Raw genomic sequence first — 18454 nt, 5'->3', positions numbered from 1 at the left:
CGCCAGCCACACACACTGGGGATTGGACGGGGAGCTGGAGTATCCATGGAAACCAGAAGGATGGATCAGAAAGTTGACAGGTTGCTCAGATTAAGGGCAGTGCTTTTCTTTTATTTGGGGTTTAGGCCCTACACAACTCTATTAACACTGAAACTAATGCTGAACATAGCCTGCAAAACACACATGCCGCCCCCCCCCCCCCCCCCCCACACACACACACACACAGAGAGAGAGAGAGAGAGAGAGAGAGAGAGAGAGAGAGAGTGTGTTTACTTTGCAACTGGATTTGGATTTCAGACTTGCCGGAATGAAGGGGGATGTGCAATGAATAAAAACATTAAAAAAAAACATAATTTAACACCTCAAGTACTACCAAATCAACATGGCTAATGTAATATATAGTATACTGCAATTAAAATGTATGTTACTGTGCAGTTGCCTTTCTATTTAGTTTTTATATTGTTGAGTGGTGCTAGGTTTAGAGTACGGGGTGATTTAAGGTGATAAAACACATTTTAGTGTCAATTTAATTTATACCTTGAAAGGGGTATTTAAAAAAAAAAAAAAAGGTTTTCGAAACAACATACTGTTAAAATGTTACAGAAAAAGACTGTAAAATGCTACAGTAAAAAACAGGTTAATAAGGTAACTGAATTATTACTGTACATTGATTTATTTGTAATTTACTATAAAAATGCATAATGCTTTTTGCAAATAAAACTATGACTTTTACAATTTATGGTAGAAATCAACAGAACATTCCCATAAGCCACTATATGACACAACATATATTTATAAGGTTTATCACTCAGAATATGTCTTTTAACATAGAATTTCCAAGACGTTGTTTTCCACTGAAGCATTTATTGTAAAAGCTATAACCATGAGTTTGTTTTCCAGTGTTAAATGCATGAGTCATGAGTCTTGTGCATTACCTTTGTGGCTTTGAGTAATCAGTATTACTAGTGATCAGCAAGATTGGCATCTTTATGGTTAATGACGATATAAATTTGATACAGAAAAGAAAAATGCAGACATAAAAAAAAAGGTAACCAGAGTGCAGTGCTAACGTACCCATTTCACCCTTACGTTTCCAGCCCAACATAATTCAATCACAATCTCAGTAACAATAGCCCTTTCTCTGGTGTGCTGCTTCAACAGGTCCCTCATGACTCTTTTCCCTCATCACAGCTTCCCAGAGGTTTACGTGAAGCAGTCACACAGAGGTCAGCAATGGCTGAACTGAAAATGACCCTTTCCTCTTACAGCCAACACCTGGCACCGCAGCGTACACACAGAGAAAAGCAGAAGGAGGGGGAAAGACAAAAAGCAATAGAGTCTATAGAGAATGGAAAACACTAAAAGAGGAAGAAACGTACTTGAGATGAACCTGGACATCAAGAGATCTGTGAAAACAATCAATTCAGCCACTTTAAGGCAACTCAACCAAAGTTAGTGGGCGTAAAATTCAAATATTTAACTCTGCTGGTTCACATTAAAAACACAATTCTGAATTTGGATATAATTTACTATAGTTTAGTTTCTGAAACTATTACAAACACATAAAAAATTGATAATTGGCGATTTAAAAAACATATATTTTAAAAACTGGCATCTAACATTCAAAACCAAACTATAAACTTGAGTTTGCACTGATATCTTGTTCATCGTGTTCCAATCCCAGTGATTTCTGGAGGCAAACGTACTTATAGAAATAACCAATCAATACACTATGAAGAATGTTATCCAAGCAATCTCACTGGATAGTCAGTACGAGTGTATTATTATTCTTGGAGCCAGCCAAATGATCACAACAAAGGTCAGAGGTCAAAACTAGAATACACAATCATAAAATTCCAAGCTCAAATCCTAATGCAGAGAAATGCTGCCTTCCTAAAGTGATATACAGAAGCAGAAGGCATCAAGGCACATTCATATCAAATCTTTGCTTGCATTCAGTCCTGTAAGATGCTGGTCAGATGTACTTCACTGGTAATAATATATCACAATCCTTTTTTTTTTTTTTTTTATCAATTTATGTTATGTTGCAGCTTGAAACCAAAAAGCTTCTTTTGATTTCAAAAACAGCACCTGTTTACAGACTTGACTGAATTGGATTGGAGGATGTGTCATTGTATTTTGGTCAGCAAATTGAGTAATTACAAGTATACAAATAAAACACAACACAACATTTATTTCTGCACGAATACATGCTAAGCAACATTTAGTTTGTTGAACCACAGTGCAAAGCAATGGACTATAGGATAATGGATGGATAATAGGAAGCCCCCTGGTGGACATTTACAGTTGACACACTATAACCTGTGTTAGCTTTTAAATAATTATGTTTCTTAACTTAGAAATCTACCAAATGTAATGCTTTTTATAAAAAAAAAAAAAAAAAACGAGCATAGAAAAAAGTAAATTAATTAAAATTATTTTATATTTATTTAACCCACACTTCTTTGTTTAAAAAAAAAAAAAAAAAACACGAAAAAAAATATTTGTTTAAAAATAAATTGACCTTACCTTGCTCCTCTGCATCCAATAGATCACCACAGAAACCTGTATTGAGAAAATAATAAAATTGTATACAGTTTGCATAAATGCAGACACAGAATGAATGTGTCTCATACACACAACAAAACATATGAAACATAAATAACATATGAAACACACTTTGTTATATATACAAAAACCACATCTGACCGCCAGCCACATGAGAGTTTAGCCTTCACCCTTCAATATAAGCCAAAGGTGGAAGAGTGGACCTTGGTCTGTGTGGCATTAAAAGCATCCATTAGCATAGCAGTGGCTCTGCATTTCACCTCAGCTTCCTGTTAGCAGTATAAACAACATGAACCAGTAATGATGCTCTTGCCTTCTGCCTTTGGTCAAAAGTTCATCAGACAGCCCTTTAAGATCAAACAATGGAATTTTACGGCTCTAATTTCTCCTATCTATGCCAATTATCGCAAGGTGTAGATAAGAAACCCGTCCAATCTCTAACTCGCACCGCAGTTGCTGGGTTGTGGAGTAAAACACTGATTTAATTTTGATTAGAAAAAAAGGAAAGATTATGGTGGCAAGGACATTTTAACGCATGGCAACCTGTTACATCATGTGCAATTATGAGCCACCTGGAACTAGATTCCAAGTAAATTGACACTTTTTCAAACAAAAACAGTGGAGATACTATATAATAGCTATATTGTGATAGAGCCCTTAATTTGTAAAGACTGGTTTGAATGCCTATATTGATTGGCTGTTTACAAACCTTAGAGATTTAGAATGAGTGTCCCGACTGACGCCACTGTATTTGACATCTGGGTTCTCCTGGGACAATTAATGCAGTTACAAGGAAGAATGGCTTTATGGTTGGGGGTTGAAGGACAGAGAGAAACAGCTCATTCAATTCTCACAGGCTAATTTTCTCTCTCCAACACCTTCAACTTCTCTCCAAAAAAAAAATATCACAGACACACTTGTAACTATTTGACAATCCTGATGTCATTTGGTGTAACATATGCAGATGGATTATTTGAAATTGTTTATTATCTAGAACTGCATTGATAAGACTATAATTCAACAAAAAAATTAACTCTCAATATATGAACTCTGTCATCATTTATTCACCCTCAAGTCACCTATATGATTTAATTTGCTGAACACAAAAGAACTTTAGCAGAAAAGCTGCTCTTTTCCATAGTTTAAACGCAAATGGGAACTGACAATGTTGAGCTCCAAAAATGATGAAAACACCATAAAAGTCCACAATGTGATAGGTGTGATTCCGAGAACAAATTGACATTTAAGAGAAATAAATAAATAAATAAATAAATAAATAAATAAATTTCTATGATTTGCTGTAGTACATCAGTAGGAAATATCAGTTTACATTTCCAAACATAATTTTTCCCATTAAATGTAATAATCCAGAGAGATTTTTGTTTGCACAAAAAGTCTGACAACAGCCAGTGGAATAACATGAAGAAGCAGAACAAACTGAGACAGACTCAGTCCAGAAGAACTGTGGCAATGTCTCCAAGACACTTCAAGAAACCTGCAAAGCTACAGTACTGTGCAAAGTTTTAGGCACTTGTGTAAAAATGCTGTAAAGTGAGGATGCAGTCAAAAATAATGCCATAAATAGATTTTATTAATTAACTTCTATTTACTTAACTAAATTAAATCAACATTTGGTGTGACCACACTGTGCGTTTAAAAAAGCTTTTGTCCTATAGGTGCACTTGCGCATTGTTTTTCAGGTAGCTTTGCAGGTAGGTTTCTTGGAGACATTGCCATAGTACTTCTGGATTTAGTCTGTCTTCGTTTGTTCTTGAGAAAATGATAGAAATAACTGACATAAAACCAGGTTTGGTAGGTGAACATACTAGTGGCATAAGACTTCTGCACAGTACTGTATATATATATATATATATATATATATATATATACACACACACACACACACACACACACACACACACACACAAATAAATAAAATAAATAATAAATAAAAATTTGTTTAAGGCTTCTTTAGAATTTTCTGGGTTGTGGTACAAAATAAGGAGGCTGTTTAGATAAAGCTGTAATGACTAGGTTGTGGCCTCAAATTCCTAAATGAGTGCAGGTTTCCCCAAGTTCAAAAGTTCACATTTTACAAGCATTTAAAGACCAGTGACCCATGTCCAAATAAAAACGTTCCTGTTGTTGACTCCTCTCCTTCTGTATTTATTTCCCACCAAAAACGAAAGAAAAAAGAAACATAAGACTTCATCTTCCCTACTGTAAATACTGTAAGTGGTAGGCTACACTGAATTGCTTATACAAAATTATTTTTATGCATTATTAATTTAAAATTAGTGGCAAGGGAAATTATTATTATTATTATTTATTTTTCCGTTTATTTAAGCAATTATGGTTTTAAATTCAGTGAATCAAATTACATAACAATCACCATTATAATTAAATTGAACTGAATTAAAAGAAAAACATCATACCACTTGCTGTCGTCCCAAAATGTTTCTTGGAAAAGTCAACCCTGTGTATTTTGTCCACCATATCTCTTGCTTATTTTCCTTAAAGTTGCACTCTCTCCGTTTTGCCGATCATGCTACGTTTTAAATGAACAAGTTCACTGCTTACAGGATCAAACTTCCATCATTTCTGCTGCTGCCTCCAAACGTGCCGCGAGGGTGGGCGTGGTTATCTGAGCTCCGCAGCCAATCACTGTCGCCCGTCGATGACGTAACAGGAAGACACGCTGTTAGGACGTTAGCGCTTAAAACCTATTAAAACTGGGGTGTATAATAGAAACGTATGTATTTCATGTGGTTTTCAGAATTACATATTGTAGTGTATATTTTTATTAGAAAATGTAAGAAGAGGTTGGGCTCTTTGAAAACCAAATCATTTTATAAATGACTTTAAATAACCATTAAGAGCAAAGTAAAAACAAAAACTCGCTTTAATGCATTCAAAACACCAAAATTAGTGTAACTTTTTGTATAAAAGTTAATGTTGTTAATAATGTAATATTTATTGCTCCTGTGGGAAAAAATAAAATTACGTCACAGCTGTAATCCAACAAGCATATTAACACAACCAAGTGAACGTTGACAAAACTTAGAGAGAAATTGAAGACGTCTTTCGAAAACTGGATTGTTATCTCTGTACAAGTCATGCAATATGCGCAAACACATTTTTTTCTGTGTGTCTATAGCACCCTCTCCTGCTGTTTTTGGGGCGTACAATTAACTAATGGGCTGGTCTGATGTGGAATGGGCTAATAATAATTGTTTTCAAAAACTCTGTTTGTGACTCTTCAGAGAAAGAAAGATTGAATGAAATGTGGTGTGTGATATTGTGTTTGTTCAATAAGTGATTGTGAGTTGAAAAAAAATAAGTGATTGTTGAGATCAAGCCTCTTATTAAGAAACCAAAACTAGATCCTAGTGTACTGGCAAATTATAGGCCTATTTCAAATCTTCCATTTATGTCTAAAATTTTAGAAAAAGTTGTGTCTGCTCAATTGAGCACCTTCCTGCATAAAAATGAATTTCAGTCAGGTTTTAGGCCCCACCATAGCACAGAAACTGCACTTGTTAAAATTACAAATGACCTGCTTCTTGCGTCAGATCAAGGATGCATCTCATTTCTAGTCTTACTTGATCTTAGTGCTGCGTTCGACACCATAGATCATGACATACTCATAGATAAGTTACAAAACTATACAGGTATTCAAGGGCAGGCTCTAAGATGGTTTAGATCCTACCTGTCCGATCGCTACGATTTGTTTACTTAAATGGGGTGTCATCATTTATCACCAGTAAAATATGGAGTGCCACAAGGATTCGTCCTAGGTCCCCTTCTATTTTCAATATACATGTTGCCCCTTGGTAATATTATTAGAAAATATGGAATTAGCTTCCACTGTTATGCTGATGATCTCTCAACAAGACTAGATTCAACTTCTAAATGATCTAAGCTAACAGAGTGTGTAAAAATGTAAAAGATTGGATGACCAATAATTTTCACCTATTAAATTTGGATAAGACAGAGATATCAATTATTGATACATGCTGATGATACTCAGCTATATATCTCAACGAGACCAGATTAAACTTCTCAATTATCTAAGCTAACAGAGTGTGTTAAAAATGTAAAAGTATATAATAATAGTAGAATAGTAATAATTTTCTCCAATTAAACTCGGATAAGACAGACATATTAATTATTGGACCAAAAAACACTACACAGAATCTTGTAGATTACAACCTGCAACTAGACGGATGTACTGTTACTTCCTCTACAGTCAGAAATCTGGGTGTTATGTTAGACAGCAATTTGCCTTTTGAAAATCAGATGTACATCCCGTGGTAACTAGGATTTACACAAGCTCCAGTCTGGATCCAGAACACCTGAGAAGAGACGATGCTGACCCTCAGAGGACCTCAGATGATGCTAACCCTGAATCAACAAACAGAACTAACAATTATTGCTATGTGTGGCTGCATCATATAATGATTATTAATTAATAATATTAATAATGTTCATCGTCTACCTGACTACGTCTTGTATTAATTTAAAAAACAAAATCCTGTCAAACGTGCAAAAATCCTGTCAAACGTGCACAAACTGACAGTCACCACCATAAGCTACTACTAAATATTGTAGAAACATTAAATTTTCTGTAAAGTTGCTTTGTAACGATTTGTATTCTAATAAGCGCTATACAAATAAACTTGAATTGAATTGAATAGAGAAAGTTTTTGAGAGGAAGAAACATTCTTTATTATTATTATTATTAGAAAGCAGAGATAGAAAGATGTGGTTATGTGTGCACGAGAGAGAAAAAGTTGTGGGATTAAATATTGTCAGCAAAGGTTTAGAGATTCTGCTTCAACAAACATCCATCCAACACTTGAATTTAAAAAGGCGATAATCCTTGCTCAAACAGCTCCCCAAAAGCAAACATAGCCTACATAAAGTCATTCAGACCCACTTCTGAAATATTATCTCTTCTTTAGCAGTATAGAACAGCCTGGAGCTGTGATGCCTTTAGTTTGGTCAAAGCACATTGTTCAATCTAATGGAGGACCTCCAGCTGAAAAAGCAGTGGGTTGCTAAACCTGCACTCCTGCCAGAAGCCATTTCTATTCCAAAGTTATGAACTGGTGCATCTCAACAAATAAGAATGTCATGGAAAAGTAAATTTAAATAATTCACCTCAACTGGCGAAACTCGTATTAAGTTCATTCAATGCACACAGATTAGTATAGTTTAAGTCTTTGGTTCTTTTTGTTGTGATGATTTTGGCTCACATTTTAACAAAAACCCACTCATTCGCTATCTCAAAAAAATTAGATTACTTCATAAGACCAATAAAAAAACCAACAACACATTTTTAGTAAATTGTTGGTCTTCTGTAAAGCATGTTCATTTACTGTACATGTACTCAATACTTGGTAGGGGCTTCTTTTGCTTTAATTACTCCCTCAGTTCAGCGTGGCATGGAGGTGATCAGTTGGTGGCACTGCTGATGTGGTCTGGAAGCCCAGGTTTCTTTGACAGTGGCCTTCAGCTCATCTGCATTTTTTGGTTTCTTGTTTGGACCAACACCAGCATGTGACATTGCTCCCCAAATCATCACAGGCTGTGGAAACTTAAAAGTGGACTTCAAGCAACTTGGGTTATAAGCTTCTTCAACCTTTCCTCCAGACCCTAGGACCTTAGTTTCTGTTAAACATATTGCACCCTTATACATTGTATTACAGTATTAACTACCTGTATAATTTTATTTGGAGGTACAGTCTACAGTTTTGTATGTGATGACATTAAGTTTTACATCACATTCTTCAAAGTTGAGAAAAGCGTGAACTGATATTATGTTCAAGTGAATCTTGCTGAATAAAGCTGCTGAAGAGCAACGTTTCGTTTGTTTTTCCTTGCACACGAGTGAAGGTGAATGACACACTCGGATGCTCAACAGGTTATGGGCCCAGTCATGGAAACAAACAAGCGTGAGTAAGTCAGACGTATTACGGGATCTATTAAGCTAGCGATAAAGCTTATACTGAAGAGACAAATAAGAAAAGTCAGAAAATGAAAACGAAAATGGCGAACAGAGCGGTAGGGGTCATGGCAACACAATCTTTGTTTGATGGATCCGAAGGTAAATATGATATTTGGGAAACGAGATTCTTAAGCTGTTTACACACTATAAAGTTAAAAGAGACTATTTTGCACTGGTGCTAACTGAGGACGGAAGAATGCTGATTGTAATGCTGAACTTGTAAGACTGATAGATGATAAAAGCCTATCACTGATAAGACATGAAGCTGCTGACGATGGCAGGAAAGCCCTTAGAATACTGAAAGAGCATTATAAAAGCAAGCCACGGATAATAAATAAATATGTACACATCGTTAACCCAGCTACGCATGGCAGACAACGAGAGTGTTAAAGACTACTTGATAAGTGCAGAGAACATCACCGAATGAACCGAATCCACAGATAATGTGAAGACACAGATGAGACAAAAAAGAGGTCCTGTCAGGCACCACACTAAATAATAAAAAAGACAAAAGACGCAAATGCAACATTACAAATGTGGAATAAAGGGACACAAAAGCAAGAAAATGTTACAAGAGAGTGTGGTGCAATCATTGTAAAAATTAGTACACATGCGGAGTTCCTGTGCAAGAAAAAGGGTGACCAAGATGGTGTCAGAAAGGTTACAGATGAACACGATAATGACCAAGATCATCTATTCAAAGCTGAACATTCAGAATATGAGAAACCACAAAACAAAGTAAAGATGAAAGTCATCATGGTAGATGCTGAAGCAACAGCTCATATTGTGAGCGACATCAGAAAGTTCAGAAGTTTTGAAAGCTCATTTCAAGCAGAGAATCATTCAGTGGTATTAGCCAATGGAACGAAGTGCAGTGGAATGGCACAACAAAGAGGAACGGCAGTGATTTATCTCATAGATGATGCTGGAAAACAGCTCACTGCATAGTTACAGGATGAGTTACACATGCCTTCATACCCAAATGACATTTTCTCGGTAGCTAGAGCAACAACTGGAAGAGCGACAGTCATTTTCATAAGAGGAGACAGCCACTTGATTACCAAAAATGGAAGCAGGTTTGATATCCATGAAAGTGGAAACTTGTACTATTTGCCAACACTAGAAGAGGGCGTTGACCAGTGCAAAGTGTGTCATGATTTACAAACTGGCATGAAATTCTGGGACATCATAACCATGAAGATGTACAGAAGCTATGAGATATAGTCAGAGGCATGGAGATAAGAGGAAACTAAGTGAGACAGGAACAGTTGTGTGAAGTGTGTACAAAAGAGAAATTCACACAGACCAGAAATGAGGAGCTAGACAGAAAGGCAAAGAAACCCCTAGAACTAATTAACATGGATCTGGCTGGCCCCATGCCAACAGAGAGCAAAGAAGGACAGAGATATGCACAGTCGTTTACAGATGACTATTCATGTACTATGTTTTTGTACTTCTTGAAAACTTAGGTGACACTACAAGCTACAGAAAAGCCTTCAGATGACATTGCACCTTTTGGAGAAATCAAGTGCATTTGTTCAGACAACAGCACTGAATTCATGAGTTTAGATTTCCAAGCGCTGTTGACAAGGAATAAGATTAGATCCAAGATCTGCACCTTATTCACCCCATCAGAATGGAACAGCAGAGAGAGGATGGAGAACACTCTTTGATAGGAGCAGAAGCTTGCTAATAGAGAGTTACCAGATGAGTTGTGAAACTACACAATGCAAATATCAGCCTACGTGAGAAAAGGTGTTACATTAGACGTACAAAGAAAACACCATATGAGTTATTCAGAATCAGAATGAGCTTTATTGCCAGGTATGTTTACACATACGAGGAATTTGTTTTCGTGACAGAAGCTCCGCAGTACAACAGAATGACAGCGACAGAACATCAAACACATAATAAAAGAATAAAAAATACAAATAAGTAGACAGTGAATGACAATATACAAATTGACAATTGTAGGAAGGTATATTACAAATGCAGTTATGTATGTACATATATATTGTGTGCAAAATTTAAGTGTATACTAAGTATGCGTGTTAGATAAATAAAGTGTATGTGTATATAAATATAAAGTGTAGTGTGTTCGCCGTTATTATCAGCTGTTCATAAGATGGATTGCCTGAGGGAAGAAACTGGTCCTGTGTCTGGTTGTTCTAGTGCTCAGTGCTCTGTAGCGTCGACCAGATGGCAACAGTTTAAAGAGGGAGTGTGCTGGATGTGAGGGGTCCAGAGTGATTTTGACAGCCCTTTTTCTCACTCTGGATAAGTACAGTTCTTGAATAGAAGGGAGGGTTGTAACAATGATTCGCTCAGCAGTCCGGACTACCCTCTGTAGTCTTCTGAGGTCAGATTTAGAAGCTGAGCTGAACCAGACAGTTACTGAAGTGCAGAGGATGGATTCAATGATGGTGGAGTAGAACTGTTTCAGCAGCTCCTGTGGCAGGTTAAACTTCCTCAGCTGGCGGAGGAAGTACAACCTTTGCTGGGCCTTTTTCACAATGGAGTCAATGTGAATGTCCCACTTCAGGTCCTGAGAGATGGTGGTTCCCAGGAACCTGAATGACTCCACTGCAGTCACAGTGCTGTTCATGATGGTGAGTGGGGGGAGTGCAGGGGGGTTTCTCCTGAAGTCCACCATCATCTCCACTGTTTTGAGCGTGTTAAGCTCCAGGTTGTTGAGAGTGCACCAGACAGCCAGCTCTTTTACCTCCTGTCTGTAAGCAGACTCGTCCCATCCTGGATGAGGCCAATGAGTGTGGTGTCGTCTGCAAACTTCAGGAGCTTGACAGAGGGGTCCTTAGACGTGCAATCATTAGTGTACAGGGAGAAGAGCAGTGGGCAGAGAACGCAGCCCTGGGGAGCTCCGGTGCTGATTGTACGGGTGCTGGATGTGTATTTTCCCAGCCTCACTAGCTGCTGCCTGTCTGTGAGGAAGCTGTTGATCCACTGACAGACGGAGGTGGGCACGGAGAACTGATTAAGTTTGGGCAGGAGGAGGTTTGGGATGATCGTGTTGAAGGCCGAGCTGAAGTCCACAAACAGGATCCTCACATAAGTCCCCGGTCTGTCTAGGTGTTGCAGAACATAATGCAGTCCAATGTTTACTGCATCGTCCACAGACCTGTTTGCTCTGTAGGCAAACTGAAGAGGATCCAGCAAGGGCCCAGTGATGTCCTTCAGGTGGCCCAGCACCAGTTTTTCAAATGACTTCATGACTACAGACGTTAGAGCCACAGGCCTGTAGTCATTTAGTCCTGTAATTTTGGGTTTCTTAGGGATGGGGATGATGGTGGAACGTTTGAAGCATGAAGGGACTTCGCACAGCTCCAGGGATCTGTTGAAGATCTGTGTGAAGATGGGGGCCAGCTTGTCAGCACAGGATTTCAGACAGGCTGGTGTTACACAATCTGGGCCTGGTGCTTTTTTCCTTTTCTGCTTCCGGAAGACCTGGCGCACCGCATCCTCACTGATCTGAATTGCAGGTGCCCCACCTGAGAGGGGGGATGCAGGAGGTGTGAATGGTGAGAGTGCTTGATTGGAGAGGTGTTCAGGATGGGTTGCAGGAGCTGTTAATGGTGTGAACGGTTGTTTGGAGAGGCATTTGGGTCTGGTTGCAGGAGTTGTGAAGGGTGTGAATGGTTGTGTGGGGAGGCGTTCAGGGCAGGTGATGGGTGTTCTTTCAAACCTGCAGTAAAACTCGTTCAGATCGTCTGCCAGTCGTTGATTCTCTACAGTGCTGGGGGGTGGTGTCTTGTAATTGGTGATCTTCTTTAGACTTTTCCACACTGATGCGGAGTCGTTGGAAGTGAACTGAGTCCTTATTTTTTCAGAATAATTCCTCTTTAGCACTTTGATCTCCTTTTCCAATGTGTATTTAGCCTGTTTATACAAGACATTGTCCCCCTTCACGTAAGCATCTTCTTTGGCCTGACGGAGCTGTCTGAGTTTTGCAGTGAACCACGGTTTGTCATTATTGTAAATTAGTTGAGTCTTTGTAGGAATACACATATCCTCACAGAAACTGATATATGAGGTTACGGTCTCTGTAAGTTCGTCCAGATCGGTGGCAGCAGCTTCAAAAACACTCCAATCAGTGAGGTCAAAACAAGATTGTAAATCCTGCTCTGCTTCATTAGTCCATCTTTTTACAGTCCTTGATACAGGTTTAGCTGATTTTAGTTTCTGCCTGTAGGACGGTATAAGATGAACCAGAAGGTGATCAGAACGTCCCAAAGCTGCTCGTGGAACAGAGTGAAATGCATCCTTTATTGTGGTGTAACAGTGATCCAATATATTACTGTCTCTTGTGGGACAAGTAACATGCTGTCTGTATTTTGGCAGTTCACGGGACAGATTGGCTTTATTAAAGTCCCCGAGAATGATTAAAACATCTGATCAGCGAGTTTCTGTAAAGCTGAGCTCACATGAGCTTGAGGAGGGATGTAAACACTGACCAGAATGAACGAGTGAAACTCCCGTGGCGAATAGAACGGCTTGCAGTTAATGAAGTGTGTTTCGAGATTTGAGCAGCACGTCTTCTTTAACACAGTTACATCTGTACACCACCGTTCATTGATGTAAAAGCATGTCCCGCCGCCGCGTGATTTCCCCGTAGATTCTGCGTCACGATCCGCTCTAAACAGCTGAAAGTCCGGCAGATGGAGCGCGCTGTCCGGTATGGTGTCATTCAGCCAGGTTTCTGTGAAACACAGAGCAGCAGAGTGTGTGAAATCCTTATTTGTCCGAGAAAGCAGAAGGAGTTTGTCCGTTTTGTTGGGTAGAGAGCGGAGATTTGCCAGATGGATGCTAGGCAACGGCATTCGAAATCCACCCTTCCTGAGTCTGACGAGCGCTCCCGCTCGCTTCCCCCGTCTGCGCGTCCTGAAGCGCTTGATCAGCGCTGCCGCTCCTCCGATAACAACGTTCACTAAAACATCTGAATAATTGAAATCCGGAAAAACATCTTGTGGTGCGTTCTGCCGAATGTTCAGCAGTTCTTCCCTGGTGAAACTGATGGCAGGAATATAACTAAAGACAGGACAAACTAACAAAAACACAAAAACATATGCGGAGCTCGTCACGGAGGCAGCCATCCTGTATCGGCGCCAGTCACAACTCGTGGGAAGTCGTGGCCTAATGGTTAGAGGGTTGTACTCCCAATTGAAGGGTTGATTCACTGATTCACTGGCAAAAAGCCAGATATTTCCAAAATGCAAAAATTCGGATCAATGTATTTTGCTTACAAAAGAAAAGCAAACTGGACTTGATGCAAACAAGGTGTATTCATAGGCTATGACAAGAACAGCCTAGCCTATCTAGTATACTATCCCATCACCGAAGAGGTCCAAAAACACAGATTGGTGAAGTTCACAACACAGACAGGCAGTGAAAGAAAAACATCTGAGATGCACAAGATATGAAAAAAATAATCCAAAAGATCTTCAACAGTGAAGTCAATACTACTGATAATGTGGAGGATGAACCAGATCATGGTTTTCAAAGTGATGTATCGTGCATGCTGCATATCACTGATATTAACTATATGGCTCAGCATTACCATTTGGGCAGAACTATTGTTCCAGCCACCAAAGACAGATTCGCAAATAACTTGCCTGATCTCTCTCAGCTGCTATTTGTACCCGAAAATACACATGAATTGAAAATTGAACTCTCTCACGAAAGTAACTCGTAGTCTTGAATGCAAATGGAGTAAAACTAACTTGGAAGTTTATAGAATTCCATGGAAAAACAGTATGTCCAGCTATAGGCAGGCTCTAAAAACTGCTAGGGCAGAGCATATACAAAAACTCATAGAAAATAACGAAAACAATCCAAGGATTTTATTTAGCACAGTGGCTAAATTAACAAATTTCCAGACGCCACCTGATTCAAATATTCCATCAACGTTTAATAGTAATGACTTTATGATTCCCCATCGAGGGAGAGACGATGCGTCGATAACGCATTGGGAACGCATTCTGCATGAGTGTGTCTGAAGCATCCATGTCAACTAGTCCAGGCAGAATGGAGAATGCATTCCTGGGGTTCGCAAATGGATCTCTCAGCGGGGTTGGAGATGGGTCCGAGGGCTCTTTCTCCTCCCTTACCTGGAAGATCCACAGCTCAAACTCCGGTGTCGGAAGCCCGCCCCGCGGGGAGAGCTCATTGCTTCGTTGCTCTAGGTCCGAGGAGTTAGATGTAACAGGCAGTGAAGGTGACACAATCAGGGGGGAAGAGGATTCACCATCTCTTTCCCCAGCATATGAGGAGTTGGTTGATGTATTAATACGAGCTGTAGATAAATTACATATATCTTGGTCATCTGATAAACAGAGCGCTCGTCCTAAAAGCAAATTAGATGAGCGTTTTCTGTCTTCTAAAACATCTCCTACATCACTGGGTCTTCCATTTTTTCCTGATTTTCACAGTGAGCTGTCTAGATCGTGGAATAAGCCATATTGATCACCTCAAGAAAATGGTTATGAAGTGATGCCCCTGGCGGAACAGACGCTCGCGAGCTATCTTTCCCCTGGTTCAGCATCATCTATTAAGAACCCGACTTTGCCCACGAAGCCTTTAAAGATCACATCAAATTTAGTGGGTAAAGCTTACACAGCAGCAGGTCAGGCGGGAGCTTGCCTTCACTTTATGGCTTAGCTTCAGGCTTATCAGGCTGACTTGCTGGGGGAGTTAGATAACAGTGAGGGACTCAGCCGTGGCGAAAATCGTTAGCATCGTCGGGCTACGGATTTATCTCTCAGGGCGAATAAAGAAACAGCACGTGCTATTGGTAGATCTATGGCTGCTTTGGTTTCTACAGAAAGACACCTTTGGCTTAATCTTTCAGATATTAAAGATAAAGATAGATCTTTTCTTTTAGATGCTCCCATTTCTCATGAAGGTCTGTTTGGTGATGCTGTGAATGAAGTGGTTGAAAGATTTCAAGAAAATAAAAAGCAATATGAAGCTTTTGAAAGTTTTCTCCCTCGCCGATCTAATCCTCCTGAGGCTGCTGGGCCAGACCTGTGAGGGCAGCCCCAATCGAGACGGTGCGGTGTACACCTCAGTATACGGTGCCCGTCCGGTCTCTGTGCTCTCACGGGGCCATCCTGCCAACCCCGCCACCCTTAATGCCTCGGGGTGCAGCGGTCTCCAGCGGGTCTCTGGCACTGTGTCTCCTAGACGCTGCGTCAGGCTCGCTCCCTCTGAGGGGGGTTCAAGAGCAGTTAGCTCGGGTGGTTCCTGTGCTTCAGCTTCAGGTCCCCGAACTATCTGTTCAAATTACAGAATGGAAAAGTCTGCCGAATATATCTCAATAGGTCCTGCAGATAGTAGAGAAGGGTTACAGAATCCAGTTCGGTTCTCGTCCCCCACGCTACAACGGGGTGTTGCTCACAGTAGTGCATCCCGAGCAGGCTCTGGTCATGGAGCAAGAAGTAAAATCTCTTTTAGCAAAAAATGCTATAGAGCAGGTGTATCCTCCCGACAGGGCATCGGGTTTTTACAGCTGTTATTTCATTGTTCCAAAAAAGGATGGAGGGCTGCGTCCCATTTTTGATCTTTGTCTGTTGAATCGTACAGTTCAGAAATTAAAATTCAAGATGCTGACACTCAAACAGATCGTGACTCAAATCAGATCCGAGGACTGGTTCGTCACGATAGACCTAAAAGATGTGTACTTCCATATCTCCATCCTTCCTCAGCACAGGAAGTTCCTAAGGTTTTATTTCGGGGGCAAAGAATACCAGTATCGGGTACTTCCCTTCGGTCTAGCTCTCTCACCCCGCACATTCACGAAGTGCGTAGATGCAGCTCTGGCCCCGCTCAGGCTGCATGGAATACGTATTCTGAATTACTTGGACAACTGGTTGATTTTAGTGGAATCAGAACAGTTGGTGGTTCGGCATCGAGATATCGTCCTCGCTCATATGCAGAAGTTGGGTTTGAGGCTCAATACCAAGAAGAGTGTGCTATCTCCATTACAGAGGACCACTTTTCTTGGGGTGGTATGGGATTCGGTCACGATGCAAGCCACTCTTTCACCCGCTCGTATAGCCAACATCCTCACAGCCATATCAGAGCTAAAGATAGGCCAGTCACGTACTGTGAAACAGTTCGAGAGATTGTTGGGTCTCATGGCAGCAGCGTCCAATGTGATCCCCTTTGGCCTGCTGGTCATGAGACCTTTACAGTGGTGGCTCAGGACCAGAGGGTTCTCCCCAAGGGGAAACCAACTTTGTACGATCAAGATAACGCAGCGGTGTCTCCGCGCCTTGGTCATATGGAGAGAACACTGGTTCCTGTCCCAGGGTCCGGTATTGGGAGCTCTTTGTCATCGGGTTACCATCTCGACAGATGCTTCCCTTACCGACTGGGGAGCGGTAATGGAAGGCCGCTCAGCTCAGGGTCTGTGGGAGAGCCATAATCACTCCTGGCACATCAACTGCCTGGAGATGATGGCTTTCTTCAAAGCTTTGAGGCATTTAGTGCCAGACCTGAGGGACCATCATGTGCTAGTCTGCACAGACAATACATCAGTGGTCTCTTACATCAACCGTCAGGGGGGTCTGCGCTCGCGCCCACTCTCCAAATTAGCGCACCAGATCCTCCTGTGGTCCCTGGGGAAATTACACTCTCTGAGGGCAATGTATATACCAGGGACTCAGAATATGGGAGCAGACACCCTGTCGAGGCAGGTGCTGAGGCCAGGGGAATGGAGGCTGCACCCCGAGGTGGTGGAGCTCATATGGGAATCTTATGGCCAAGCAGAAGTGGATCTGTTTGCATTTCAGTACACGAAGCACTGTCCACTATGGTTCTCCCTTACTCATCCAGCCCCCCTGGGGTACAGACGTGGCCGAGGCTGTACACCTTTCCTCCTGTTGCTCTGCTCCCAGGAGTTCTGGAGAGAGTCCGCCAGGACGGAGTAAGTCTTCTTTTTGTAGCTCCACACTGGCCGACTCTAATCTGGTTTGTGGACCTTATTCATCTCCTCGACGGTCCTCCCTTGGAGATCCCGATCAGGAAAGACCTTCTATCTCAGGCCGGGGGCACTATATTTCACCCCCGCCAAGAGATTTGGAAGCTTTGGGTGTGGCCTCTGAGGGGGCGCAACTCATAGAGAGTGGTCTCTCAACTAAATTTGTGGAGACCATTCTTATCTCCAGAGCTCCAGCTACGAGGAAACTTTATAGACTCAAATAGAATGTTTTTTCTTCTTGGTGTTACCAACATCAGTATGACCCCGTCCACTGCTCTGTTGGATCAGTTCTTGAGTTTTTACAAAACCGCTTCACTTCTGGTCTATGTCCATCCACCTTAAAGGTTTACGTGGCGGCCATTTCGGCTTTCCACGCCCCAGTGGGTGGTGCATCTCTGGGTCGAGACCCTCTTATCTCTCATTTCCTTCGTGGCACCTTGAGGCTGAGACCTGCAACTTGTACTAGAGTGCCGGCCTGGGACCTGGCTATAGTTTTAGAAGGCCTTTCTAGGGCTCCTTTTGAACCCCTAGATTCAGTCTCTGACAAGTTTCTTTCGTTTAAGACTACTTTTCTCCTTGCTATTTCGTCCCTTAAAAGAGTCGGAGACCTTCAGGCTCTCTCAGTTTCTCCCACCTGCCTTGAATTTGCATCTGGGATGGTCAAAGCATTTCTTTACCCTAAGTAGGGATATGTCCCTAAGGTACTGACCTTTGTTCCGAGACCTATTGTTCTGCAGGCTTTCTGTCCTCCCCCGTTTGCATAATCGGACCAGGAAAAGTCTAACCTCTTATGCCCGGTGCGAGCATTGGACACTTATGTTCATCAGACTTCTTTTCGGAAATCCGATCAGCTGTTTGTTTGTTTCAGGCCACCTAAGATA

At 41.0% G+C, this 18454-nt stretch overlaps 1 protein-coding gene across 1 annotated transcript in view; it reads right to left on the bottom strand.

The window, feature by feature from the left end:
- Positions 1 to 12426, bottom strand: part of LOC127959758 (integrin beta-7) — a gene marked incomplete in the record, with an annotated part of 16054 nt that extends 3628 nt beyond the window's left edge. Inside the window, 1 exon segment of the mRNA XM_052559130.1 lies at positions 11760 to 12426. Coding sequence (XP_052415090.1) covers positions 11760 to 11806 — 47 coding nt within the window.
- Positions 12427 to 18454: the final 6028 nt, after the last annotated feature.

The sequence above is a fragment of the Carassius gibelio genome, chromosome B6 (assembly GCF_023724105.1).
Source record: "Carassius gibelio isolate Cgi1373 ecotype wild population from Czech Republic chromosome B6, carGib1.2-hapl.c, whole genome shotgun sequence".
Lineage (NCBI taxonomy): Eukaryota > Metazoa > Chordata > Actinopteri > Cypriniformes > Cyprinidae > Carassius > Carassius gibelio.
Note: the sequence above shows the minus strand (reverse complement) of the source record. Positions and strands in the feature narration are given on the sequence as shown.